The sequence below is a fragment of the Manis pentadactyla genome, chromosome 11, assembly GCF_030020395.1.
Source record: "Manis pentadactyla isolate mManPen7 chromosome 11, mManPen7.hap1, whole genome shotgun sequence".
NCBI classification, from domain to species: Eukaryota; Metazoa; Chordata; class Mammalia; order Pholidota; family Manidae; genus Manis; species Manis pentadactyla.
The window spans coordinates 122,291,394-122,314,799 of record NC_080029.1 but is presented as its reverse complement, the minus strand read 5'-3'; the positions used below and the strand labels follow the sequence as shown (position 1 = coordinate 122,314,799).

Sequence of the window (23,406 nt, the reverse complement as noted above, 5' to 3'; positions counted from 1 at the left end):
TGCTTTGAAATTCATGAGGCATCTATGGAGCACTGAAGCTTGTACTCCCATCTAACTTTCTCTTTTCTGCTTACGTGAGTTGCTTTCTCAAAATGTGTGATGGTTACAGCAAGTGTCCGGATTTCAATTTTTCTAATTTTATATTACCTAAAATTTTTAATTGAGTACAGAAATATAAAAGAACTACAAAGAGGTAAGATGTTGAATCTTTATTTGGTCAGATCCGCCTAATTATATCAGGTAGCTTACAGGTAGGAATGAACCACATACCCTTACAGGACACATCCCTGTGTAGGCAATATTTTAGCTTTCTGTTTTCCTTGATTCTTAATCTGCTTCTCCCTGATTCCTGCCCTGACTGATTTGGGTTCTCAGGAACTTGGTTAATATTGGCCTAAGGAAATCAAATGCTCCATAAATACAAAGCATACTAAAGGTAAGCTATATAGAGGGACTTTGTAAAATTTACAGTGTCTAAATTAGCTTTAAAAAATTGAGTTGACTATATGGAAGAGTACAAATTATTTGGGCCTGAAACTTGATTCAGCTCTGTCTTTGGGAAAATTTGTGTAAGCTATACTGTTGTTTTCCTTAAAATATTTTTATTCTCGCTTGTAGAGTGATGTCTGTACCAAAGTGTGTTATTGCTATGGACCTTACACTTCACCAAGTCCTAAAAATGTTTTTTCAAAAGCTGGTTTGGTGTGATTTAATTCCGTATTAATACCATATTCAGCAGTTAATACCTTAATGTTGCAAAAGAGCTTATACATTTGCTATTAAACTAACAAAAATATTTTTTTTCTGTAGCCTTTTTCAGCCAACCCTATCTAAGCAAACAGCACCTATTTTGCTCACTTTTCCCAGTTGGATATAAGTATATAGATTGTTCTTTTTTGTTTTATGGAAACTATCAAGGAAGCAAGCAAAGGCTTTAGAGTTGGGGTTATAGCATGAGTCATGTAGTAGAGTTAGGACTTCTTGCTCTTTTCTTTTAGTTACAAGCTCTTGAATGTGATTCCTGAACACAATAACTTGTTGGGTTTCCTGTCTAATGAGGAGAGGTAAAATGCTTTCTTGTGCCTCCATGTAATTTCATTCAGCTTTCCCACATTGCCTGCCGTTTTTGGATCAGTCTTAAAATGTTTTACAAGCATTTGAATCAACTTCAGTAAACCATTTATATTCTGTAATAAGGAAATGTTCGGTGAGAACGCTTAGGTTATTTCAAATATCAACATTATCTGTACTTTTCTTTTTTGTCTTTGGCAGATTGACGACAAGGAGGATTTGAATGACTTGAGGCATGTTTGCTGTGATTTAGTTGTTGAAAGCCAGCAGTATAGCTATTTGGCACATATTTAGCAAATTCTCTTTACTGTTTGTACTTGTCTCCCCTACAGGATTGTGAACTTTGGGAGGTTGGGTACCCTAGTAATAAATGCCTGTTGAAGTGAGCCAGGAAAATGCATCAGCAGAGTCGAAGGGGTCTCCCCAAGTGCCTCCTTAAATCTGTAGCTTCTAATGAACTAGTTCAAAGCTGGGGTTTTTTTTTCTGAGTTGTGGTTCCTAGAACTGTATACATGTTTTTTATAAAGTGCTGAACTATATGTTAGGTAATGAGAGAATTTCCTCACTATTCTATAATATGTAGGTATCACATTTATAATGTGGGTGTCAGGCTGGGTTTTTTTTAAGTGTAGTATTATTTTGTAAGTAATTTGTAAACAGTGGTTCACTATGATCTATACCTTTCTATTCCTAACATACACATATGACATACAATTTCTTTGGTTTCTGCTCTTTTTCTTTCTCTGTAGTAATTATACCATATTGTGGTTATTTTTTATTTAACATTGTTTTGTTTATTTTTTATAACTCTTCCTTTGTTATATGATTGTGAATGCTATTCTTAAACATCTTCCAAAGTCTTTGTTCCTTCTGCAGACATAAAGAGGAATACAAAAAAATTTTGTATTTCCTATATTCCAGGCACTCACCTACAAAATAAAATCAGGCAAGACTCTGGTTCTGAAGTTATTTATTACCTAGCTGGGGAAAGGGGTAGTACATCACCTGCAATCATGTGATGAAAGCTGTGCTAGAGGGATGCTCTGGGTGATGTTGGCACCTGAATGGACGAGGGGTATTCACATAGGACAAAGAGGGCCCTTATTGCTCAGGGAAGGCTAGAGAAGGGCTGTTGGAAGGAAGACTCCCAGGAAATTGCAGAAGGCATGAGGGGCAGAGAGTGAGTGCACCCAGGCTCATCACTTAGGTGAGGGAGGTGGGAGCTCCCTGAGGCAAGGGGTGCAAGGGCGAACAGCACAAAAGCTCCAGAACAGAGCACAGGGAGATAAGTACTCCCACGATCACAAGAGAAGACACATCCCTACAGGGCTTTCTGAAATATGGCTGTGCCAGAACTGCTAATCTTGCCCTCTGTTCCCTCCAAATTAAGTAAAGAAATGATTAAAACTCTGAAAAAAAAAAATAGTCCATTGAATTCAACTGAAATTGTCACGTTATTTGTAAAGTACAGAAAAACTAACCATCAGATGTGTGGTGTGGGTATTGATCAAATACACGATCTGTGCTCTAGCAACACTGAAATTCTCTGATTAACCATTGCCGTATGGAAATTCGGGCAACTATTGATACACCATTTTGAACATAAATGTTCTGTTTCATAATATATCACAAGAGTAGGGCTTATAAATCAGATGTTTTATTGCTGTAACTTTACTTAATTTGATATTTTATAATATTTAAAATAATCCCAGAGTGTGTAGAAAATACCTAGTAGGTAATTCTCTTGGATATGTTCTGAGTGACTAAAAATTAAGTTGTCCTAAATCAGACTCATAACTTTCTGGCTTTTCAAACTTATTCCTCTTTGTGAATGCCCAAATAATTTGCACTCTTGTGAATGCTTTTTCTCTCCCATATCGTCCATATCCGGTCAGTCCCTAAACCCTGTCACTTCTACCTTCTAAAAAGCTTTTGAATCTATTCAGTGCTCAATATGCCTCTGGTCGGTCCTGTAAGTCAAGCCACTGTTGTCCGCATGTAAGTTAGCCTTAGAGCGTAACAGGTTTCCCTGCTTCTTTTCAGTCTCTCCTGCCTTTGCACCGGTTTGTTCCCAACACATAGCCAAATTGAGTATACTAAAATGCAGATGTTAAACTCTAAATTGCCTTTTAACAAAATTTACAAAGCCTTTCAGGATCTAGTTCCTGCCTCCTCTCCAGTGTCATCGTTGTCACTCTCACTACCACCATCCCTTTTCTTCACCACAAATCCTCTAACCTAAACTGTTTTCAGTTTTCCAAATGTCCCAGATGGTGTCCTGTCTGGGATCTGCCCATGTGCTTCCTTTGACTTTCTTCATGGGTCTTCACTTTTGCTGACTTGTACTCATCCTTAGGTCTCAGTTTAGATATCACTTCCTGGTGACGCCTTCCTTTATGTCCTCATGGGATTTTTTTAGTGTGTGTATGTGTGTGGGGGTGCCTTCCTTTGTGCTCTCTGGGTGTTCAGTGGTGATACACTTAACCCACTGTGTTATGATTTCCAACTAGATGTGAATGAACTTCTATAGAGCAGGGATGCGGCTCACTTGTCACTGGCCCCTTAGTACCTCATGTTGGGCCTGGTGTAGCATGTAGCTTAGTAGGTATTTGGGAAATGAATAAATGAGCAATAAGTAAATAATTCGTTAATGTGATTAGTCTTCATTCCCCAAAATTATCCAAGGCAAGGCTATAGATTTTAAGAGTTGATTTTTATTTTAAGCTTGAGTTTTATTATTGGCATCCATTTTAATTTTTAATACTTTCATGTATATTTACTACATATTTCTTTTTCATTTACTACATTTTATTTAGGCATACTTTTAAAAAAAATAATTCTTGGCTTATTTTCTTTTTATAACCTTGAGATGTCTCCCTGCCTCAGGTGGAGGATGCGCTGTCCTATCTTGACCAGGTGAAGCTGCAATTTGGTAGTCAGCCTCAGGTCTACAATGATTTCCTTGACATCATGAAGGAATTTAAATCTCAGAGGTAAGAAAAGATTTACATGATTGTACTCAAGTTTGTGCTTGGAATGTTGATTTTGGAGGGAGGATATAGCTTATTCTCATCTGGAAGATAAAGGATGCCCTCTTTTGGGGGTTTAATTTTTTGCTTTTATTTTATATATTGCTTTATTGATAAAAGTTGTAAGTCCTAAACCTTTTCTCACTACTGGTAAGTTTTTCTTAACTAAAATTTTTCTTAGTATTTTATCTCAGAAAAGTAAACTGGTAATGATTGCTTGCTCTTTGAATTGATTTAAGATAAACTAATAATTTTGGCATGGTTCACTGTTACAAGAGAGTAATTCATCTGAACAATGTAGATAGGTAATGATTTAAACTGGTGTATCAAAGGTTGGGCCTTGCGTGGGAATCACAGCTTTAGATAAACTGAGTATCTGCTTGATAGGACTGTTAATCATGAAAGTATATTATGTACCAAATTGTGACCAAGTCTCTTTGAATGTGGAATTAAATAGCTTAGGAATTTTGCAGTTCTTTGCATGTCATTAATTTTATAATAAGCTGGTTTATTTTAATTTATTTATCTGTTTAAATAATTTTCTAGCGGTATGTGAATATTTTTTTTCTTAACAGCCTGTTTGTCAAGGCTTGCCACTTTAATTTTCATTTTTTTATCAGCATTGACACTCCGGGAGTGATTAGCCGCGTTTCCCAACTGTTCAAAGGCCACCCTGACCTGATCATGGGCTTCAATACCTTCTTGCCCCCCGGCTACAAGATCGAGGTGCAGACGAATGACATGGTGAATGTGACAACTCCTGGCCAGGTTCATCAGATCCCCACCCATGGCATCCAGCCCCAGCCTCAGGCACCACCCCAGCATCCTTCCCAGCCTTCGGCCCAGTCAGCCCCAGCTCCTGCCCAGCCAGCTCCTCAGCCCCCACCTGCCAAAGTCAGCAAGGTGAGCACTTGGAAGACTTTGTATCATGTGAGATGAATCTCTAGAAAGTGCACACCTTTGACATTTCTCTTTTATGTGAAACTTGGAGAGAGAAACAAGTCACGGTGATTTCATCACAGGTGGTACAGTAGTCACATCCCTATAAAACTCACATCCACATACTACTTATTTAGATACCTGTTTAAATCAGTACATCAACGACCTACTAGGACTCCTGTCCCCTGTTTCTGCCTCACTAAACCAGTGAGCATCCCGAAAGGTGCCAGTTTTGTCTATGTAGTGGCACTTCAGTCACCCTATGATCAGATCGTGCTGCTGCCCGCATCGTCGTCATTTCACGAGTCACTCCATGTACCAGCTTAATCAGGTCATACCAAGCACAGCAGAGAATCCTGTCGATGATGACGATGTGTCCTTTGTATAGAACTGCACTGTCTTACACAGTGGCCACTAGTCACATGTGGCTATATTTAAAAACAAATTAAATTCAGTTTTCAGTTGTACTGAAAGCTACATTTCAAGTTCTCAGTAGTGGCTATCATTCAGGACCGCAAATAAAGGACATTTCTGTCAAGGCAGTATAGCACAGAGAGGACGAGTAATGACAGTAGCTTCTGACTACCCTGATGGACAGTGACTGCAGTGGGGTTCAGGGGGGACTTGATAATATGGGTGAATGTTGAGACCACAATGTTGCTCATGTGAAACCTTCGTAAGATTGTGTATCAATGATGCCTTAATTTTAAAAAAAACTACTGGCTTCAAATAGTAATTAGTAGGCACTGAATATCTTTGTTGACTAAAGGAATAAAATTAATTAATCTTAACAATAAAAAAATACTTTCCGTCATCTCACAGAGTTCTGTTGGACAGCTGGTTCAGAAGACTTTTATGTGGAAGTATTGCAACAATCATATTGTCTTTTTTGACATTAAAGAACTATGTGGAATGAATTTTTTTCTATACTATTTGTACCTGTTGAACTAATGAGCTTCAAAATAATTGCAAGGAAAAAATTCTTCCTTGTAATTGGAGATGTAGCCACTTGTAAGGTTGTATGTAGAAAATTTGAGACTGAAATCTTTGTATTAGAATGTGGGAACCCTGTACACTGCCCACCTCTGCCCAGTGTGATTTGAGTTCAGCTCAAGTGGCCTGGCCAGAGTGAATAAAGTACACATGTTGATCAGACACGTTGTTTCACTTTAATTTGAACTTTCTTTCCTATGTCAAACCATCTGTGTTTCTGAGAAAAATATTTTTTTCATTTTTAGCCTTCCCAACTACAAGCACATACACCAGCCAGCCAGCAGACTCCGCCACTCCCACCATATGCATCCCCACGTTCTCCACCTGTCCAGCCGCATACACCAGTGACAATCTCATTGGGAACAGCCCCATCCTTGCAGAACAATCAGCCTGTGGAGTTTAATCATGCTATCAACTATGTTAATAAGATCAAGAACAGGTTCCAGGGCCAACCAGACATCTACAAAGCATTCCTGGAGATTTTGCACACATATCAGGTAAGAGGGTTGCCCTTTCAACCTGTTCTAAACGGGTTACTCTTTGAGGGTATCTAGTCCAAGAAGAACCTAAGTAATCATTATTGTATCCATTAATTCTTAGTGGAAATTAACCAGTTAGGAACTATGGTGTGCCTTTATAAAGATTTGCCTGACTTTAATTTCCTGGTAGCAGTCAGTCAGGAATTGTGAAGTTAGTCCCCTGTGAAATGAATGCTTGTTTATCTGGGAAGTTTCGAGGATGATTTGTGTAGTATACACAGTATTCTGCAGGGGAAGAAGGAGAAATTTCTCTGGGTTTTGTGTTTTATCTTTTAGTAGTGGTTCCTTGAGCATTCACATTTATTGCCCTATTTTTAAAAGGAATTGTCAGCCACCGTCTTCCATTCTTTTCTCAACTTAAAAGCTTACAGTCATAACTGGTGCAAAAAACATAGGCTTTCATCTTAAGTGTAGTCCAAGGAGATTACATACAGAGTGCCTATCAGACTTCCTAGAAAGTGTGCCCTTAACATGATCTCTTCCCCTTTGCAATTTCCTATCAGAAAGAGCAGCGAAATGCCAAGGAAGCTGGAGGAAACTACACTCCAGCATTGACTGAGCAGGAGGTGTACGCCCAGGTGGCTCGTCTTTTTAAAAATCAGGAAGATTTGTTGTCAGAGTTTGGACAGTTCCTTCCAGATGCTAACAGCTCTGTGGTAAGTTTTATTTAGAAGAACACACTATTTAGAATTACTATCTTAGATAAGGTAGAAAGCTGAAATCAGAAGGGGACTTTCCTAAGTGCTAGCTTTGATAAGAACATTAATCTCTTTCACATGTCTTAATTAGCTTTTAAGCAAAACAACTGCTGAGAAGGTTGATTCCGTGAGAAATGACCATGGAGGCACTGTGAAGAAGCCCCAACTAAACAACAAGCCTCAGAGGCCCAGCCAGAATGGCTGTCAGATCCGCAGGCACTCGGGAACAGGAGCTACCCCTCCAGTGAAGGTGAGAAGGGGCAGCTGCCGCTCATTTTGCTTTCAGGAGCACTGCTGGTGGACGAGTACTCTACGGCTGGTCATGCGTCTTATCCGAGGTGTTGACAGTTGGATCCTGGATGTCTGGAGTGAGTTGGTATATGTCACAGAAACTCAATGCAAAGCTGCTTCTCTGGCTGTGTAAAATGTTATAAAACCACCAATTGTGCAAATTGCTGTGCTTTTTAAATTTCTTACTGGTTTTCTCTATAGTTTCTCTCTCTACTATTACCTGTCATCTTTAGTTTTGTTTGTTGCCCAGAATTTCTTAGACTTAACTGATTTTTGCCTGCTGACTTGATGCCTTAACTCAGTCTTGTGCTAGTAGGAAAGAAGATTTATTAAGCTTGGTAACTGTTTCAGAAGTAAGTCAGTGGTCTCTGAGGTCCTCCTGTGAGTAAAGTGCATATGCTTTGTGAGATCTCTTTCGTCTAGAGGCCTGTCCTGCCCAAGGTTCTTTGTTGGGTTGCCAGATCTCATCTGTGTCATCTTAATTTCCCAGGCAGGACCTTTGGGCTGTAGCAGAAGGAGGTCTTAATTGTTAAGACCTGTTATTGCCCTATCATGCTGTATCATGATGCCTCTTGTTATAGTAAACACTGATGGTCTGCCTGCAGAAAGCTCAGCGTACTCCCTTTAATGTACTGCAGGTGTACTAGGGCGCAGGCCAGGTGTATGTACTGAACATTACAGCAGTGAATTCTAAAACAGTGTATAACCCGGAAGGGGTAAGTGTGTCTGCAGAATTAAGAATAACAAAAGCTGGTGGAATTTCTAGTGTGAGAGGTGACTGGTGAACAAGCAAATAAATAAAAAGGACTGACATACTAGGTGTAGCTGACATTTGAAGGACTATTTTTTGGTGTTTGTAATGGTTTCTCCTTTTGAAAGCAAGTTGAACATAGTAATATTCTATATGCACTTCAGTAAAGAGTGTTACATGGGTAGCAAGAATCAGGTCAGCACGTCTGCTCTCCTGGAATCGGTCTCCTCCAACACTTGATCACCCACAGGTGGAAGTGCTCTACTGGGGGGTTTGAATTCCCTTCCTGCTTTCTCCATAGCTGTGTAAGCAGAGGCTATGGCTCCTAAGAGAGTGTTCTCTGCGGTGGCAAAAGTAAGTGTGTTGCTTCTTCCAAAGTTTGTGCATTCACAGGTAATTGAGAGGTGGCTTTCTAAAAGTAAATTCTTGCTTGACAGTTGTGTCATAGCCTATTCGTTCCCTTTGTTAGAGCAGTGTTCAGTTAGGCTGAGTGGATATTACTGATGAGATAGTTATTCCTTCTGTTAGGAAAGTAGGATTTTTTTTCATTAATTTTTAAATTTAACTATAAAGGTTAAAGATTGATTTCTATCCATTCCAGGCAAGGTCCTCCATCTGTTTTTATAAACAGCCTCTTCTGCCTCAATAGCTAAAATACAGTAATGACATTAGGTTCCAAATAAAGTGAATTTTGGCCCATGGAAAAAGTAAGGATATTCTAATATCACAGTAATGCTATGGCCATTTGTAGAGAGAATATATTTAGGGAGTAGAATGGTCTCTGAGCCTCTGGGGAGAAAAACTAACAGGCAAACTCAAATAGAGAAGACTGGTAGAAATTTCCTTGTAACTTGTAAAGCAAGTTAATGACTTGAATTCTTTCATTTGTTGCAAATTACTGATCAGCAGTGGTCAGTGATGGAAACATTGAACACAGATGAAAATAAAACTCAGAGAAGTCCACTCTTTGAATCTTACATGTTAATATTTTTATTTTTTTATAGAAGAAACCCAAACTGCTTAGCCTAAAGGATTCCTCTATGGCAGATGCCAGTAAGCATGGTGTAGGAACTGAATCATTATTTTTTGATAAGGTGAGTAATGAATGAATTAAAATTAATATGGGCTATTAATGGCAAAGGAAAATCACCCCTTCTATAGGACGATTTTGTTTTATAGGCTTTAAGCTGATTAGGACCAAGTTTTTAACATAGTCTCCAAGTTGCAGGTCCTTTCAGTTTACTAGAACTATTAAGAAATAAAAGCTGAGAAATGGTAGTCTTGTTTGCTTTGGTTTTGTAAAGTAGTTTGCAGTAAAAAAACCTTTTCCATGGTGGAAGACAGCTTTAAAATATGCATGCTATTACTCTTGAAAGATGTTTGGAGCTTGCCATTGCAGATATCCAGGTCTGTATCAATAGGGAATGTCAGTGCACCAATTGTTGAGGACTTAAGTTGACTTGTACTCTTCTAATTGCTTGTGGTACTTATCTGTGGTATCATGGATAGGATTCATGAGAGTTGTGATTTAATTGCTTCCTTTCAAAGCTCCCCAGGTAATCCTAATAAGCAGCCAGAGTTGAGATTACTGATGTAAACAGTGTTGTGTTGTGTCTTAGTTTGACTTTCCTCTTGTGTCTGTCTTCCCCTTGGAGTCCACTTGATGAATAGCAGGTACTTTTCATCATCATAGCCAGCAGCTGTCAGAGTTCTCACTGGTAGGAACCATCCTGGATTGACCTGGTGGTAATATGCACCCTGTCTTGCACCTCTTTGTTCTGCAAAAGGACAAATGATTTAGCATCTCCATGTTTGGTGCCTTTTGATCTCTCTCTACTCTGCTGTGCCTGTGTGAACTGTCGTGCAAAACAGTCAGGAGTCCTTGGCTCTGACTTGAACCATTTCTCTGGGCTGCCTAGGCACTCGTGCATTTAAGGCAAATGTGGAAGTCCAGGTCACAACTAACAAGTGGCAAGGAAAGCATGGGGAGAAAGAGGAGTTGAATAAGTTAATTTTTTGTTATTTTTGGAGTAGATAAAATGCCTGGAATTTGTTTTAAAAATCAGTGGTCGGGGAGGGGAATGGGAAGAGATGATACAAAATGTACTTATATGTTGATTGTTGAGGCTGGGTGAGTATGTCGGGTTCATTAGACTATTCTCTCTACTTTTTTGTATGTTCAAAAGCTAATAAAAATGAAAATATATATATAGTGTATAGTACAGAAAAGTACAGTGCTTTTTCATCTTTGGCTTTATAAATGGAAGAAGGAAAAGGATCAAGTCAGGGGATGGAAGTGTCTTATTTAAAAAAGATCATTATTCAAGATTACCAGAGTTAAAAACAATATTGATAAAGACTTATTGTAAGCATTTGTCAGGAGAGATAACAAAAGCTTGGGTAATTCTGATGTGGTCCAGAGAATTAGGCATATGAGAAAGTAAGTATCTTACTTAATTCCGGGGTCTCATTTAAAATTTTTTTATTATGGAAATATATTAACCATGTGAAATTAAATAGTAAAATGACTCCTCATTTACCTATTGTCCAGCTTCAGCAGTACCCAACTCCTAGACAGTTTACTTGTTTCACAGGTGCTCTGACCCACCCCAGATTATTTGGAGACAAATCCCAGATACTCTATTATTTCATCCATAGGTATTTTACTAAAAGGTCTCTTAAAATGACACCTTTTCTCAAGCATTCATTATCACATCTAAAAACACTGATTTCTTAGTGTTATCAAATAACAGCTCTAATTTCCTCAATCTTTTAAAAGCAGTCCAGTATCTCTTGATTGCCTCTGTAACTGTTTCTCTTCTGGATGTCTCCATAAGGTCCGAAAGGCTCTGCGAAGTGCAGAGGCCTATGAAAATTTCCTGCGCTGTCTTGTTATCTTTAACCAGGAGGTGATCTCTCGGGCTGAGCTTGTGCAGTTAGTCTCTCCTTTCCTGGGGTAAGTGAAACGAGGGGCTTATTCCTGATGCATGATGTGGAGGTGAAATAAAACTTAGTTTGTTGGAAATACATAAGCAAAATTAATTTGATTGTGGGTCACTTGACTCATAAAATGGCAGTGTCAAAAGATTCCTCTGGGAAGTCCTCCAGTTAATGTTTAGAGATCGAAAAAATAGAGAAGGCGTTGGCCAAAACTAGTGGTCTCTTGATCCTCAACCATTGTTGATGTTTATAGGGACCAGTCTCTTTCAGGGTTCTAGAATCTTGACTATTTGACAACCTAAGAATTATCTGAACATAGAAACAATATTCTTAATGAGAAGAAAGGCTGGTTGTCACCTGGTTTCAGTACAGCTCTTCCATCACCACCATAGTTGACCTTAGAGTGCTCTACAAGAGAAGGGGAAACCAGGCGCTCAGAAGCAGTGCTTCTCTAGCAGAAAATAATACTCGTCACTCGAATTTATCCCTGGTAGCAGAGCTCTGACCCAACAAGTAGTGGCAGAGATACCTCAGGATAATGGCATCATGTTTCTAATTGCTCATGTTTTTGTTTGATTTTTCAGGAAATTCCCTGAATTGTTTAATTGGTTTAAAAACTTCCTGGGCTATAAGGAGTCTGTACATCTGGAAACCTTTCCAAAGGAACGAGCCACAGAAGGCATTGCCATGGAGATAGATTATGCCTCTTGTAAACGGTTGGGCTCCAGCTATCGAGCACTACCAAAAAGTTACCAGCAGCCCAAGTGCACAGGACGGACTCCTCTCTGTAAAGAGGTACGGCCTCCCCAAGAAAGAGTCAGCTCTGCATCTTCAGCTCCCTCCAGAAATGGGTGGTACCAGGGGTCAAGAACTTACATGAATGAGGAAATAAGACCCTTCTGTATCTTCAGAAGAAAATGTTTTACACTTTCATTAAGGACCTTTTCCTTATTAATATATTTTATAAAGTTGCTAAAGTTGAAACTTGTAATGTTAGCTGCTTCTTCCCTCCCCTAGAGTTTTGGGTCTTTTTATTGAGAATGCTTTATCACCAGAAAGTTTTATTACACTTTTGTCTCGATTTCTCTTCTTTTACCCAAAGGTTTTAAATGATACCTGGGTTTCCTTCCCTTCCTGGTCTGAGGACTCCACCTTTGTTAGTTCCAAGAAAACTCAGTATGAAGAACATATCTACCGTTGTGAAGATGAACGCTTTGAGGTACAGGCTCCTCTATCATTTCAAGTTGGAGGAAGTGGGAGATGCTAACTGATGAGATAAAAGCTACCTGTGAGGCTTGGCTCTTGGACTGAAGAGCCAGAGGCTCACACTCTTCTGTGGTAAATCCTGGTTGTTGTATTTACCATGCTTTATGAGTTTGTCAGATACATTAGTAATATTTTTATGACAAATGTACTTACCTAGGCCACTTTAACCCTTAGAACAATTTATCTATTGGTTGGATAATAACCAGCATTTTATCAACATTTTAAAGGTTATTGTGTTTTACATGTGTTATACAATCCATATCTTAAGGCCTTCTGGGCTTTCATTAAGTTGTTTTAAATTATTTTAAAGTGTGTATTATTGTTCTTAGTAGGTGTCTTGACATGGTTAGCAAACTAGCTTTCCTGTGAGAAGTGGAATTCTTTGCTTATATCTCTGATGCTGATTTGACTCCTTTTGAAAGAAAGTTAAATTAGGGATTTTATTTTAAAGTAGTTGGGAAGGGAAGAGCTGGAGTTAAATGAGATGGTAGAGAGTTATAAAAGTGGGCTCAGAATCTCCAGTGGGTAAAAATGTCTGTTTTGCTGATATCATCAGCAAAAAGGGAATGTTAAATGTATTTAAAAAGGTAAAATTATGTGTATCCTGTTGAATGTATTCATCGTATAAAACTAACTGGCCCTGCTTATTTATATGGATGGGAGATAACTTGCTCTTTTATTTTAAATCCATACGGATTTAGCTCTCCCAGTTATCCCCCTTCACACTTGTTTCAGCTGTTTCTGGCATGTTTTGAATGGAGAGCCACATGTTGCTTGGCCATTGGCAGGTAGTTGGCCATCTCTGCCCCGTTGTATGAGGAATTTCAACCATTTGCGAAAACAATCATGACAGATGTTAACCTCCATGGAAAGTTTTATCAGGCTGAGGAAAGCATTTCTATGTTCCCTGTGTTTAGTAAGGCTAGATGATGAGTTAGAAAGCAGAGCTTGGCATCTTTTTTGGACAGTTTTTTATTAATCTCAACTGGGTATGCCTGCAAATGAGAGGCAACACCCACATTTTCCATTTGTGATGTTAGGAGTGAAGGTGAAAGAAGTGTGTGTGTGCGCACGCGCTAAGGATTGAGTGGGGCGGGCTCGTCTGAAGAAGTTCCTTTATACTTAGGGTAGATTAGTAATCCTGCAATACAGATAACCCCCAAATTTCAGTGGCTGTTAAAAACAGATCTATTTCTTGGTCATCCTACATGTGCATTGATAAATCCCTCTAGTCTGGAGTCAGTAGTTCCAAGCGAAGTGTGGTGGTGGTGGTAAAAGTAGTAACTACCACTTAGCCCCCATATATTGGATGTTCATTGTGCATAACCCTTTACGTGAGTTGTATTATTTGATCTAGAAAACAACCTTAGAGAGTAGATGGTATTATTTCTATGTTAATGATAAGGAAAGAGTTTTATGTGGCTAGTATGGCAGGACCAGGATTCAAATCCAGGGAGTTTGACTCCCTACCTTAAACTCCTGACCACTTTTCAGCATTGGTTTGGGTCCTGACACACTTTGTCTTTTCTTCAGCTTGATGTAGTTTTAGAGACCAATCTGGCAACAATCCGGGTTCTAGAAGCGATTCAGAAGAAGCTTTCCCGCTTGTCTGCTGAGGAACAGGCCAAATTTCGCCTGGACAACACCCTTGGGGGCACGTCGGAAGTCATCCATCGAAAAGCACTCCAGAGGATATATGCTGATAAAGCAGCTGACATCATTGATGGTCTGAGGAAGAACCCCTCCATTGCTGTCCCAATTGTCCTTAAAAGGTACCTGAATGGACGTGCCTTTGTGCTCTCTTGTGCTTCATGAGTTCCAGTGTCCTCCCATTAAATAAGCCGTCGGGTTGACCGGACTTATCACAGGAGACCTCCATTTCTCCTCAGCCCTGGTTTGAGGAAATCGGGGGCAGGGTGGGATGGTGGAGCTTCTTGATGGAGTTCTGTGTAACCGATAGTAGGTCACAAACCTTGGAAGTCCATCATGGAATGCTCTGTTTGAGGGCATTCCTATTTTAAAATAGAGAAAAGAACAGAGTAGAAAACAACCACCCACATTCTTGCCACTCTGTACTAACCGTGAACATCTTTGTTTTTTTAATAAGAGAAATCGCTTTTTGACTTGTAAAATTGGTATTCTTTAAAAAGACTTAGCTTGCTGTTTTTACCAAGAATGTCTTACTTTTTCCTAACAAGCCTTCCCGCTGAGGCGCTGTTGTACCCGCCTAAGGCCGGGCCTCATCAGTATCGCCTGAGGAAAAGTGATTCTTGTCTGCTGCTCGGTGCACAAATGCCCAGATTTTTTTGTTCCTCCTCAGTCTTCCCCTTAAGGTCTTACACAGGCCATAGCTCTTAATGTGCCAGGAGCATTTGACTTTTGGTTTTGAGATGTAGAATGTTCTTCAGTTTTAGTGCTGGTTTTCATTTTGCTCTCCTCTCTTCTTCTGGAGTGTTAGGACCAGTTGTTCTCATCAGAACGTCCCACCTGTGTCCACAGGGGCATCGGTGTGGAGGTTCTCTGCTCCTGGACACTGGCATTCACATCAGCATAGTGAGCATTCCTAAAAGTCTGTAGCAGAGAAACTTTTTAACTTTGTTTTAATGGGCCAAGGAAGAAAACCCTTTCCTCCGGGGTATTCTGTGAATATACCTATTTGAGGTGATATTTTGGGACAGCTTACTTCCTTAGATTAAATCCTGAGTGAGTAATATCCTCATGTAACAGAGTTCAAGACGAGTTTGAATAACATTTGTTCCACGTCTATCGGTAATTTTGATAGACCTATTGTATCTTTTGATTTTTTTAAATAAAGTAAGCTTGACATATTTCTTCCTTCTAAATCTTTATGAGAGTAGGTAATGGTATCTCTATTTTACTGATAAAAACATTCGTTTCTGGCTAGTTATGGTGGAGCTAGGATTCCAATCCAAGGAGTTTGACTCCCTACCTTCTAAATTCCACAACTGAATTCCCATGTCTTACCGTTTCTATCCGCCTCTTAATACCCTACCAGGTTGAAGATGAAAGAGGAAGAATGGCGAGAAGCTCAAAGAGGCTTTAACAAGGTGTGGAGAGAGCAAAATGAGAAATACTACTTGAAGTCTCTGGACCACCAGGGCATCAACTTTAAACAGAATGATACGAAGGTTCTGAGGTCTAAGAGCTTACTCAATGAGATTGAGAGTATCTATGATGAGGTAAGCTGGAGGTTTCTAAATCTAGGAGGGGACTTTAGTCTTTATGTTTGACATAGCTTCGATTTCTGGAAATTACCTTTGTTATATGAAAGTGAGACCCTCCAGAACTTGTTGATTCTTGCTCCATAACTGTCATAGACTTCTACTCCTGATTCTACCTCTGTAAATCCAAAGCTCCCCCTTAGACCTAAACTGTTTTACGTGTTTTCCGATTTCCCATCCTGGTCTCAGTTTACGCCCTTTGCCTCCCTCTCCCACTTGTCTTCCCGTCTGTTTCCCTCAAATGTGTTTGTATAGCCCATCTCAGTCTCCCACAACTAAACTACTTCATGATGCCCAGACTCTGTGATCCATGTTCATCCAACATACGTACCAGTATCATATGTAGAATTGGGAGCTAGGATACAGACACGAATAAGAAGTTAATCCTGCTTCCTTTGAGCTCACAGTTTTAAGGGATAGAAGAAATGTAAATACAGTATGACTGAGAATTCCTAGGGGTGTGGCCTTGAATTTTTTAAAAACTTTTTAAAATAAAATTATGAAAATGTCAAATATACGTGAAAGGGAAGAGCAGAATGAGCTCTTACGTAAACTTAAATAATCCCTATTTTGCCAATTTCATTATATACCTATCATGATCCACTCTCCCGCCTGCTCCAGAAATACTTTTAAGTAAATCGTAGACCTTCTCTTTTATCCTTCATAAATACTAATCCAGAATTTTAAAAGGTGGTCACAGTTGTCCCCTATAAGTCTTCAGAGTCTAGAAGGTACCAATATGTTGGTATCAAGCCACATTTCCCACATTACCTTTTTGTTTCTGGAGGTCTGGGATTGGGAAATCATAACCACTGTGGTAATAATAGAATGTGCTGCTTGCGTAGTCTCATACGGCCGTCTTGCTGTAGGTACGTCATGTAACACTTCGCATCTCTCTCCTGTTAGAGACAAGAGCAGGCTACGGAAGAAAATGCGGGTGTACCTGTTGGCCCACATCTCTCACTTGCCTATGAAGACAAGCAGATCCTAGAAGATGCTGCTGCTCTAATTATCCACCATGTGAAGAGGCAGACAGGCATTCAGAAGGAGGACAAGTATAAAATCAAGCAAATCATGCATCATTTCATTCCAGATCTGCTCTTTGCTCAGAGAGGTGATCTCTCGGATGTAGAGGAAGAGGAAGAAGAAGAGATGGATGTAGATGAAGCCACAGGGGCAGCTAAGAAGCACAATGGTGTTGGGGGCAGTCCCCCTAAGTCCAAGCTACTGTTTAGTAACACAGCAGCTCAGAAGTTAAGAGGGATGGATGAAGTATACAACCTCTTCTATGTTAATAACAACTGGTATATCTTTATGCGATTGCATCAGATTCTCTGCCTAAGGCTGCTGCGGATTTGTTCCCAAGCCGAACGGCAAATTGAAGAAGAAAACCGAGAGAGAGAGTGGGAACGAGAGGTGCTGGGCATAAAACGCGACAAGAGCGACAGCCCTGCCATCCAGCTACGTCTCAAAGAACCAAGTGAGTGCTTATTAGGCTTGGCTTACAGAGGAAGGGAGGGGTTGGGGATTTCAGGGCCTAGTAAGACTCAGGACTGCCTTTATTTTATACATAGAACACAGGCAGGACTTAGAGCCTAACCAGGGTTCAAATCCTAGCTCTACAATTTGTGTGACCTTAAACTCCCTGAACCTGTTTACCTGTAAAATGCAGGCATTACCTGTTACCTTATGGGGTTGTTGGGGGAACTGGAAAAAATATGCAAAGCACCCTCTGTAGTACTCAGTGCCTGTACTGAGTGCCTTGTGTAGACACTGGTGTCAACTGCCATCCCAACTGGCAGATCTCTAGGTTATCACAAAGTGTTTCAAAGGACAGAGAGGGTCTAAAATGTCACGGTTGATTCCACTTCATGACAGAACATAAGTTCCTAGTTGTTCGTGCCTAAAACAGATGCACATTTCCTCAGATATGTTTGGGCAGGACTCCTCTTTAACCAGTGGGGTTCATGGTTCATTCCTAATAAATGAAGAGTAGTTTATGGAAAGGAGGTTGGATTGCAAAAGATGGTGTGAGGCGGCAGAATAGGCAGAACAGGAATAAATATATAGAGAACTCAGCAATAGGAAATGAATGAGGGTTAAGGAAGCCACCATGGTATTAGGTAATCTGTGCTGCCTGCTTCTAGATACTGTTCAGTTCATAAGTTAGGTGCTTGAGCTGTGAGCCAGAAGCTTTTTCATGACGGCCTTCTTCTGTGCTCTTGAGGAAACAGCCAATCTGTGTAGTGAATTATCTTTTTTTTTTTAACTGTTGCTGATAGAAGAAGCCCATGTGTGGCCCTCACCCCCTCTATTTGTTGAAGAGCTGATGACTTTGGGAATTCATTCTAAAAGCCTTTATCTGGATTAATCCTAGCTTGAGATACAACTTTTGGACCTCATTGTTGTGATTCCATCTGCGTGGGTAGAAATGAGAGAGAAAATGGCCTGATCCTGGCTTTACCACTGACTCAAACTGGTTTGAGGCTTACATAGTTTGGTCTTGAGTGATGATGCCAAGCCTCACACTGGTCATGGCAAGTCTGTGGTTTGCACTCAGCTTTATTCTGGTGTAAAAGCATGTTTCATTGCGCTAGTACAGTCCGAGCCTGTGCTATGGGTCTGAGCAAGCTGGGATATCCTGTGAGGAAAAACAACTTGGTTACTTCTTTTAAACAGTAATTGCCCTGTTTTGCTTGTTGTAATGAGTCTGTCACACTTTAGATAAACAAAGATGGGCTTAATAGCCTTTTTTTCCCTGTACAGACTTTACAAAGAGGTAACCAAATGTCAATGACAGAGCTCTTTTTGTGATTTTTTTCATTTTAGTGAACTTTTATTGATGTGCATCAGATACACAGAAAAGTATACAAATCCAAGATGTAAACTCAGTGAACACACCTGTGTAACCAGCACCTGGATCAAAAAACAGCATAGCCAGTACTCTTAAAAGCCCCACTTGTGCCACTGTCTTGATTGCCATCACTAGAGATCAGATTGACCTGTTTTGAGCTTTGTGTCTTATTTTAGTAAGCTAAAGGCAGGGTCCTTTCCCTGTTCCTTGTATGCTCTGCTTGTTGCCAGACGTCTCTGTAACTGCCGATAGGATTCTGGCTGGTAGGTGAAGTGATTCATTTGCAGCAAGCACAAATAATTTAGTGCAGTTTATGAAGTACAATGTTGGGAATCCATTTTTAAACAAAAGGACTTTGACAAATGCAGATTACTTTATTATTCATAGGGGGTTTAATTTGTGCTCCTATTTTTCTGTTCCCAGGAGGTTTCTCGGTGCTAGAGTATAGCTCTGTCTGGCTTTTCTCATCTGTACTTTATGCTTCACTGAAATAGCATTATGAGCAAGTGACTCATGTAAGCAATGCTCTTTGCAGGCTGAGAGCGCAGGTTCCTCTCAGTAGGGGAGCCACCAGCTTTTTTGGAGAAACTTCTTCCCTGGAATATTTTGCTCTCCTATTGTGCAGAGCCTAGCCATACTGTAAATAAGTGTTTTTCTGGCACGGTCAGTCAGAGTGCTAGAATTGCGGCTGCGGAGTCACTGTCCTCTGATAGCGCTGGTGATTGTGGCCACCTGTCACATTTCATCTCTGTCTGTGGCAGATTGAGTAGGTATGTTTTGAATACCCAGGGTTTATTCTTTCAATGCTCTTTAAGCCAGCTATGGGAGTTGCCCTGCCCCCTCTCCCAATCTTTTCTTAGCAGGGTAAGACCTCACCTATCCCATCTCTCCCACAGTGGATGTTGATGTAGAAGATTATTACCCAGCTTTCCTGGACATGGTGCGTAGCCTGCTGGATGGTAACATAGACTCGTCACAGTATGAAGATTCGCTGAGAGAGATGTTCACTATTCATGCCTACATTGCGTTCACCATGGACAAACTGATCCAGAGCATTGTCAGACAGGTGAGGGCACAGTGGAGGCCAGGTTTGGTAAGGGAAGAAGTCCTTACCCAGAAATGGATCAGGCAAAGAGAAAAGACAAGAGTTCTGTTGGGGAAAAAAGGCAGTTTTCTCATAAAACAAAGTTTATGGAAGTATGGTTCTGTAGAAGGGAGCAGGGATTAACATGATGTCAGGTTTCTCCTGTTAACAGAATGCATGTATTGCAGCCATGGTTGATTCCTGTGCGTTGCTCTGTACGCCCTCACAGTCACATGAGCCTGCCTTAGACCTCATGTTTTGCCCCTTTCTTCCTGGCTGCTTAAAGAGCAAGCACTGGTCCTTACCCAGCCCCTGCCCTACTGGCCCAACTCTTAACCTCATCTTTCCAGGAGTGGACTCTCAGTGCCTGATGCTTCCTCTTCTGTAGGTATTGGTAATTCTATGCACTTTGTCATTTAATATTTGAAGTTCTTTTTACAGGAAGGGTTTCATATAACATATATAACTCACTCTCTGACCTTACACTGTGGCCATTTATTTACAAATACAAATACACACACATACTTGCATTTAAGACTCTTTTAAATGTTAAAGATAAGTAGTTATCATAGATACTGTCCCTTCAAAAAGCATATATCTCCCTAAAAATAGAATGGTTTACTGGTTATGAGTATTTTAAAGTAAAATAGACAAATTGATATGCAATTAACATTTTGCTGCTTTTTGTATGTTTTTCACATTCTCTGGCATTTTGATAGGTAAAGCTTCATTTGCCGTGATTTTTATTTCACAGTAGAAATACTGTCATGACCTATGAAACTGGAAACTCTGAAAGGTTCAACTTTTTTGTTATCAGATAGTTTAATAAGATAGTCATAAAAGTTACCGATAGTCCGTTGTGATTGACATATGTTGAAATTGATTTAATTGACACTATATACAATTAAACTACTATATTTTCTATTAAATGTAGGAAAATAGGTGATGTGTTAGACAAGGTATTGGCCCAGGTGTCAGGAAGCTTGAATTTTAGTCCTGATTCTCACTCAGCTGAGTGCCCCTGGGCAGTTAATTAGCACCAATTTCTTAAATACTTAATGAGTTTCAGATTTCGTACTAGGGCTGGAAATATAGACACATATCTTGCTTTTGATTTTCCAGGGTCCTCCTCTTCTTGTCACACAGTGAGTTTTCTCATCGAACGTGTAAATTTGCTTCATATAAAATGACACCCATCTTTATCCTGCTTCCAAGAGTAGTGTAAATCCAATGAAAATACTTGTGAAAGCAAATTGTACATGGTAAAGAAGCACCATAAAAATAGGAAGCCATGGAAATTTTCTTTCACATTAAATTTTTTAAAATTTTCTTGGAATTTTAAATAAGCAGCACATTAACCAGGGTTGCCTATGGTTTTGCTTTTAAAAGGGTATGAAAGTTTTGCTCATGGACTGTTGATATGGTTGAAGATTTTGGCTTGGTTGTTCTCCAAGAAGATGAAACAGTGGTTTTGTGTGATTAACTTTTTAAATTACCAGTCAAAAAAACTTTGAGTTGAGTGACCGTAACTATTAAAGGAAGGTTGACTGTATAACGGGAAGAAGTACTTCTTTCCCCGACAACTTGCCTTTGCTTGATTCCAGCTGCAGCACATCGTGAGTGATGAGATCTGTGTGCAGGTGACTGACCTTTACCTAGCGGAAAACAGTAATGGGGCCGCTGGAGGCCAGCTGGGCACGCAGACTTCAAGGAGTCTTCTGGAATCAACGTATCAGCGGAAGGCTGAGCAACTCATGTCAGATGAGAATTGTTTTAAGGTGAGAGTTTCTTAGATGGGCAAGGACCAGGCTGGTGACACTGTCAGTTGTTGGAACTGTCCCCACCAGAAGTCAGAGCCACACCAGATACTTTGACCCAGTGTTTCCACTCCTGAAACTGCTTTGAGTTCCTATGAGCTCACTGGAGGGAGTATAAAAAACATGGAAAAGTGGAAGTTAAGTTTCCCATGGACAGTCTGTTATTTTCTTGACTTTAATAAAATTAGTTTTTATATATGATTTTTATAATTTTGTATTGTGCTTTCTTTAATCTGAACATTTTTCATATTATAGTGCTTTGTAAATATTATTTTTAAATGTTTATACATCTAATTCATGATCATCGTAAGATATAGGAAATGCAGAGAAGAAAAAATAGTCACCTACAGGTGTTCCCAGAAATAATCACTGATGACATCTCTAGACTTTTCTATGCTTGTATGTATTTTGAAAGAGATATGACTGAGCAAAATGTTCTGTGACTTGTTTTGCTTAATTAGCAACACTTTCATCTTTTTGTGACTATTTGATATTTCATTTTATGGAGAATTGTGCCTGTCTTGTTGGACATTTAGGTTGTTTCCAGTTTCCACCATTATAATAGCTAATGAGAAAAGCAAACAGCTGGAAACAACCTATTATGTCCAATCTGTGGGAATGGTTGATGGCAGCCTGTTGTGTGAATACTGGATGGCATATTTTGTAGCCCTTCAAAGTTTATTATAAATTATAATACTGAGGCAAATAAAAGGATGCACAAGTATGTATGTGTATGATGATTGCAGCTGTGTGATAAATGTGTATAGCAAAACAAGTGTGTGTGTATTTACATAAGGACAGGTTTAGATGGCCCAGAATAAGGTTTGTAGTTGGCTGAGCAGAGAGCTAAGCTAAATAAAATTTTGACCTTATTGGGTATGTTCCATGTACTTTAATGATCTGGCCCCAAGTTCATTTAGTTGTCTGCTATTTTCAGCTATTTTCTAACCCAACACGTGTACTGTTTGCTTAATTTAGAATCAGGGAACTGTAAACGAGTTATCAAGTTCAGTATAAGATCTGGTATTCTACCTGTAGGCCTGCCCGCTACAGAATAGATTTCCTAAGCTTTTCGGGGTTTTAGATCTATAAATGTGTATGATGAGTTTACTGTGTGTTTAGTTTCATGGTGAACAATGTATTCAGTTGTGTGGTGAGGGCCTATGAAGGATTGGGTAGACTCACCCTCTAGATAAGAATATTTGTCAGAGTGGCAGAGGAAATAGCAGGAACAAAAGCTTAGTGACAAGGAAAATTGTGTCCCCATAGTGATCCTGTTCTAAACAATGTTTACAGAGAATAAAATTTAATATAGTATTGGCATTAAGCTAAGCATAAGCAACCTTTGAAATCTGCCCACCCCCACATTCAGTATTCTCTCCATTTTTTTCTATGTACATTTTTCACAGCTTTTTAAAAATCAGGCATGTTTAATTCTGTGTATACTGATGCAGATCCTTTGCTATGCATTTACATACATAGGTACATTCATGTAGAAATAAATGATACTGCTTTGCACAGAGTCTGCATCTTGCTTTTTTCACTTACTGTGTCTTAAGAATTTAATTTCTCTATTTTGGATTGATATAGATCCCACTCATTTCTGCCATGCCATACTTCATACTGAAATAGTGCTGCATGGAACAGCATTTTATTGTACTTGTATCTTTGTGTGCATGTCTAAGGCACAGACCAAGGAATAAAATCACTGGGTCAAAGAGTATGCATATTTAAAATTTTTAATTTTAATGGATATTGCCATTTTACTCTTCCAAAGTAACAGGCCGTTCCAGTATACATTTTCATAAGAGCATTTACTTCCCTACCCTTAATCAACACTTGGTATTATCAGACTTATTTATTTTTGCCAGTTCAAGGGTTAGAAAATTACA

General features: G+C 39.5%; 1 protein-coding gene across 1 annotated transcript in view; it reads left to right on the top strand.

Moving 5' to 3' along the window:
- The window catches only part of SIN3A (SIN3 transcription regulator family member A), a 65,354-nt gene that overhangs the window by 31,036 nt on the left and 10,912 nt on the right, over positions 1-23,406 (top strand). The window contains exons 4-17 of the mRNA XM_036907639.2: positions 3,958-4,064; positions 4,721-5,003; positions 6,278-6,529; positions 7,075-7,227; positions 7,361-7,519; positions 9,316-9,405; positions 11,149-11,267; positions 11,836-12,046; positions 12,354-12,470; positions 14,051-14,289; positions 15,534-15,717; positions 16,666-17,239; positions 19,510-19,679; positions 21,302-21,475. Coding sequence (XP_036763534.2) covers positions 3,958-4,064; positions 4,721-5,003; positions 6,278-6,529; positions 7,075-7,227; positions 7,361-7,519; positions 9,316-9,405; positions 11,149-11,267; positions 11,836-12,046; positions 12,354-12,470; positions 14,051-14,289; positions 15,534-15,717; positions 16,666-17,239; positions 19,510-19,679; positions 21,302-21,475 — 2,832 coding nt within the window. The remainder of the gene's footprint in view (positions 1-3,957; positions 4,065-4,720; positions 5,004-6,277; positions 6,530-7,074; positions 7,228-7,360; positions 7,520-9,315; positions 9,406-11,148; positions 11,268-11,835; positions 12,047-12,353; positions 12,471-14,050; positions 14,290-15,533; positions 15,718-16,665; positions 17,240-19,509; positions 19,680-21,301; positions 21,476-23,406) is intronic.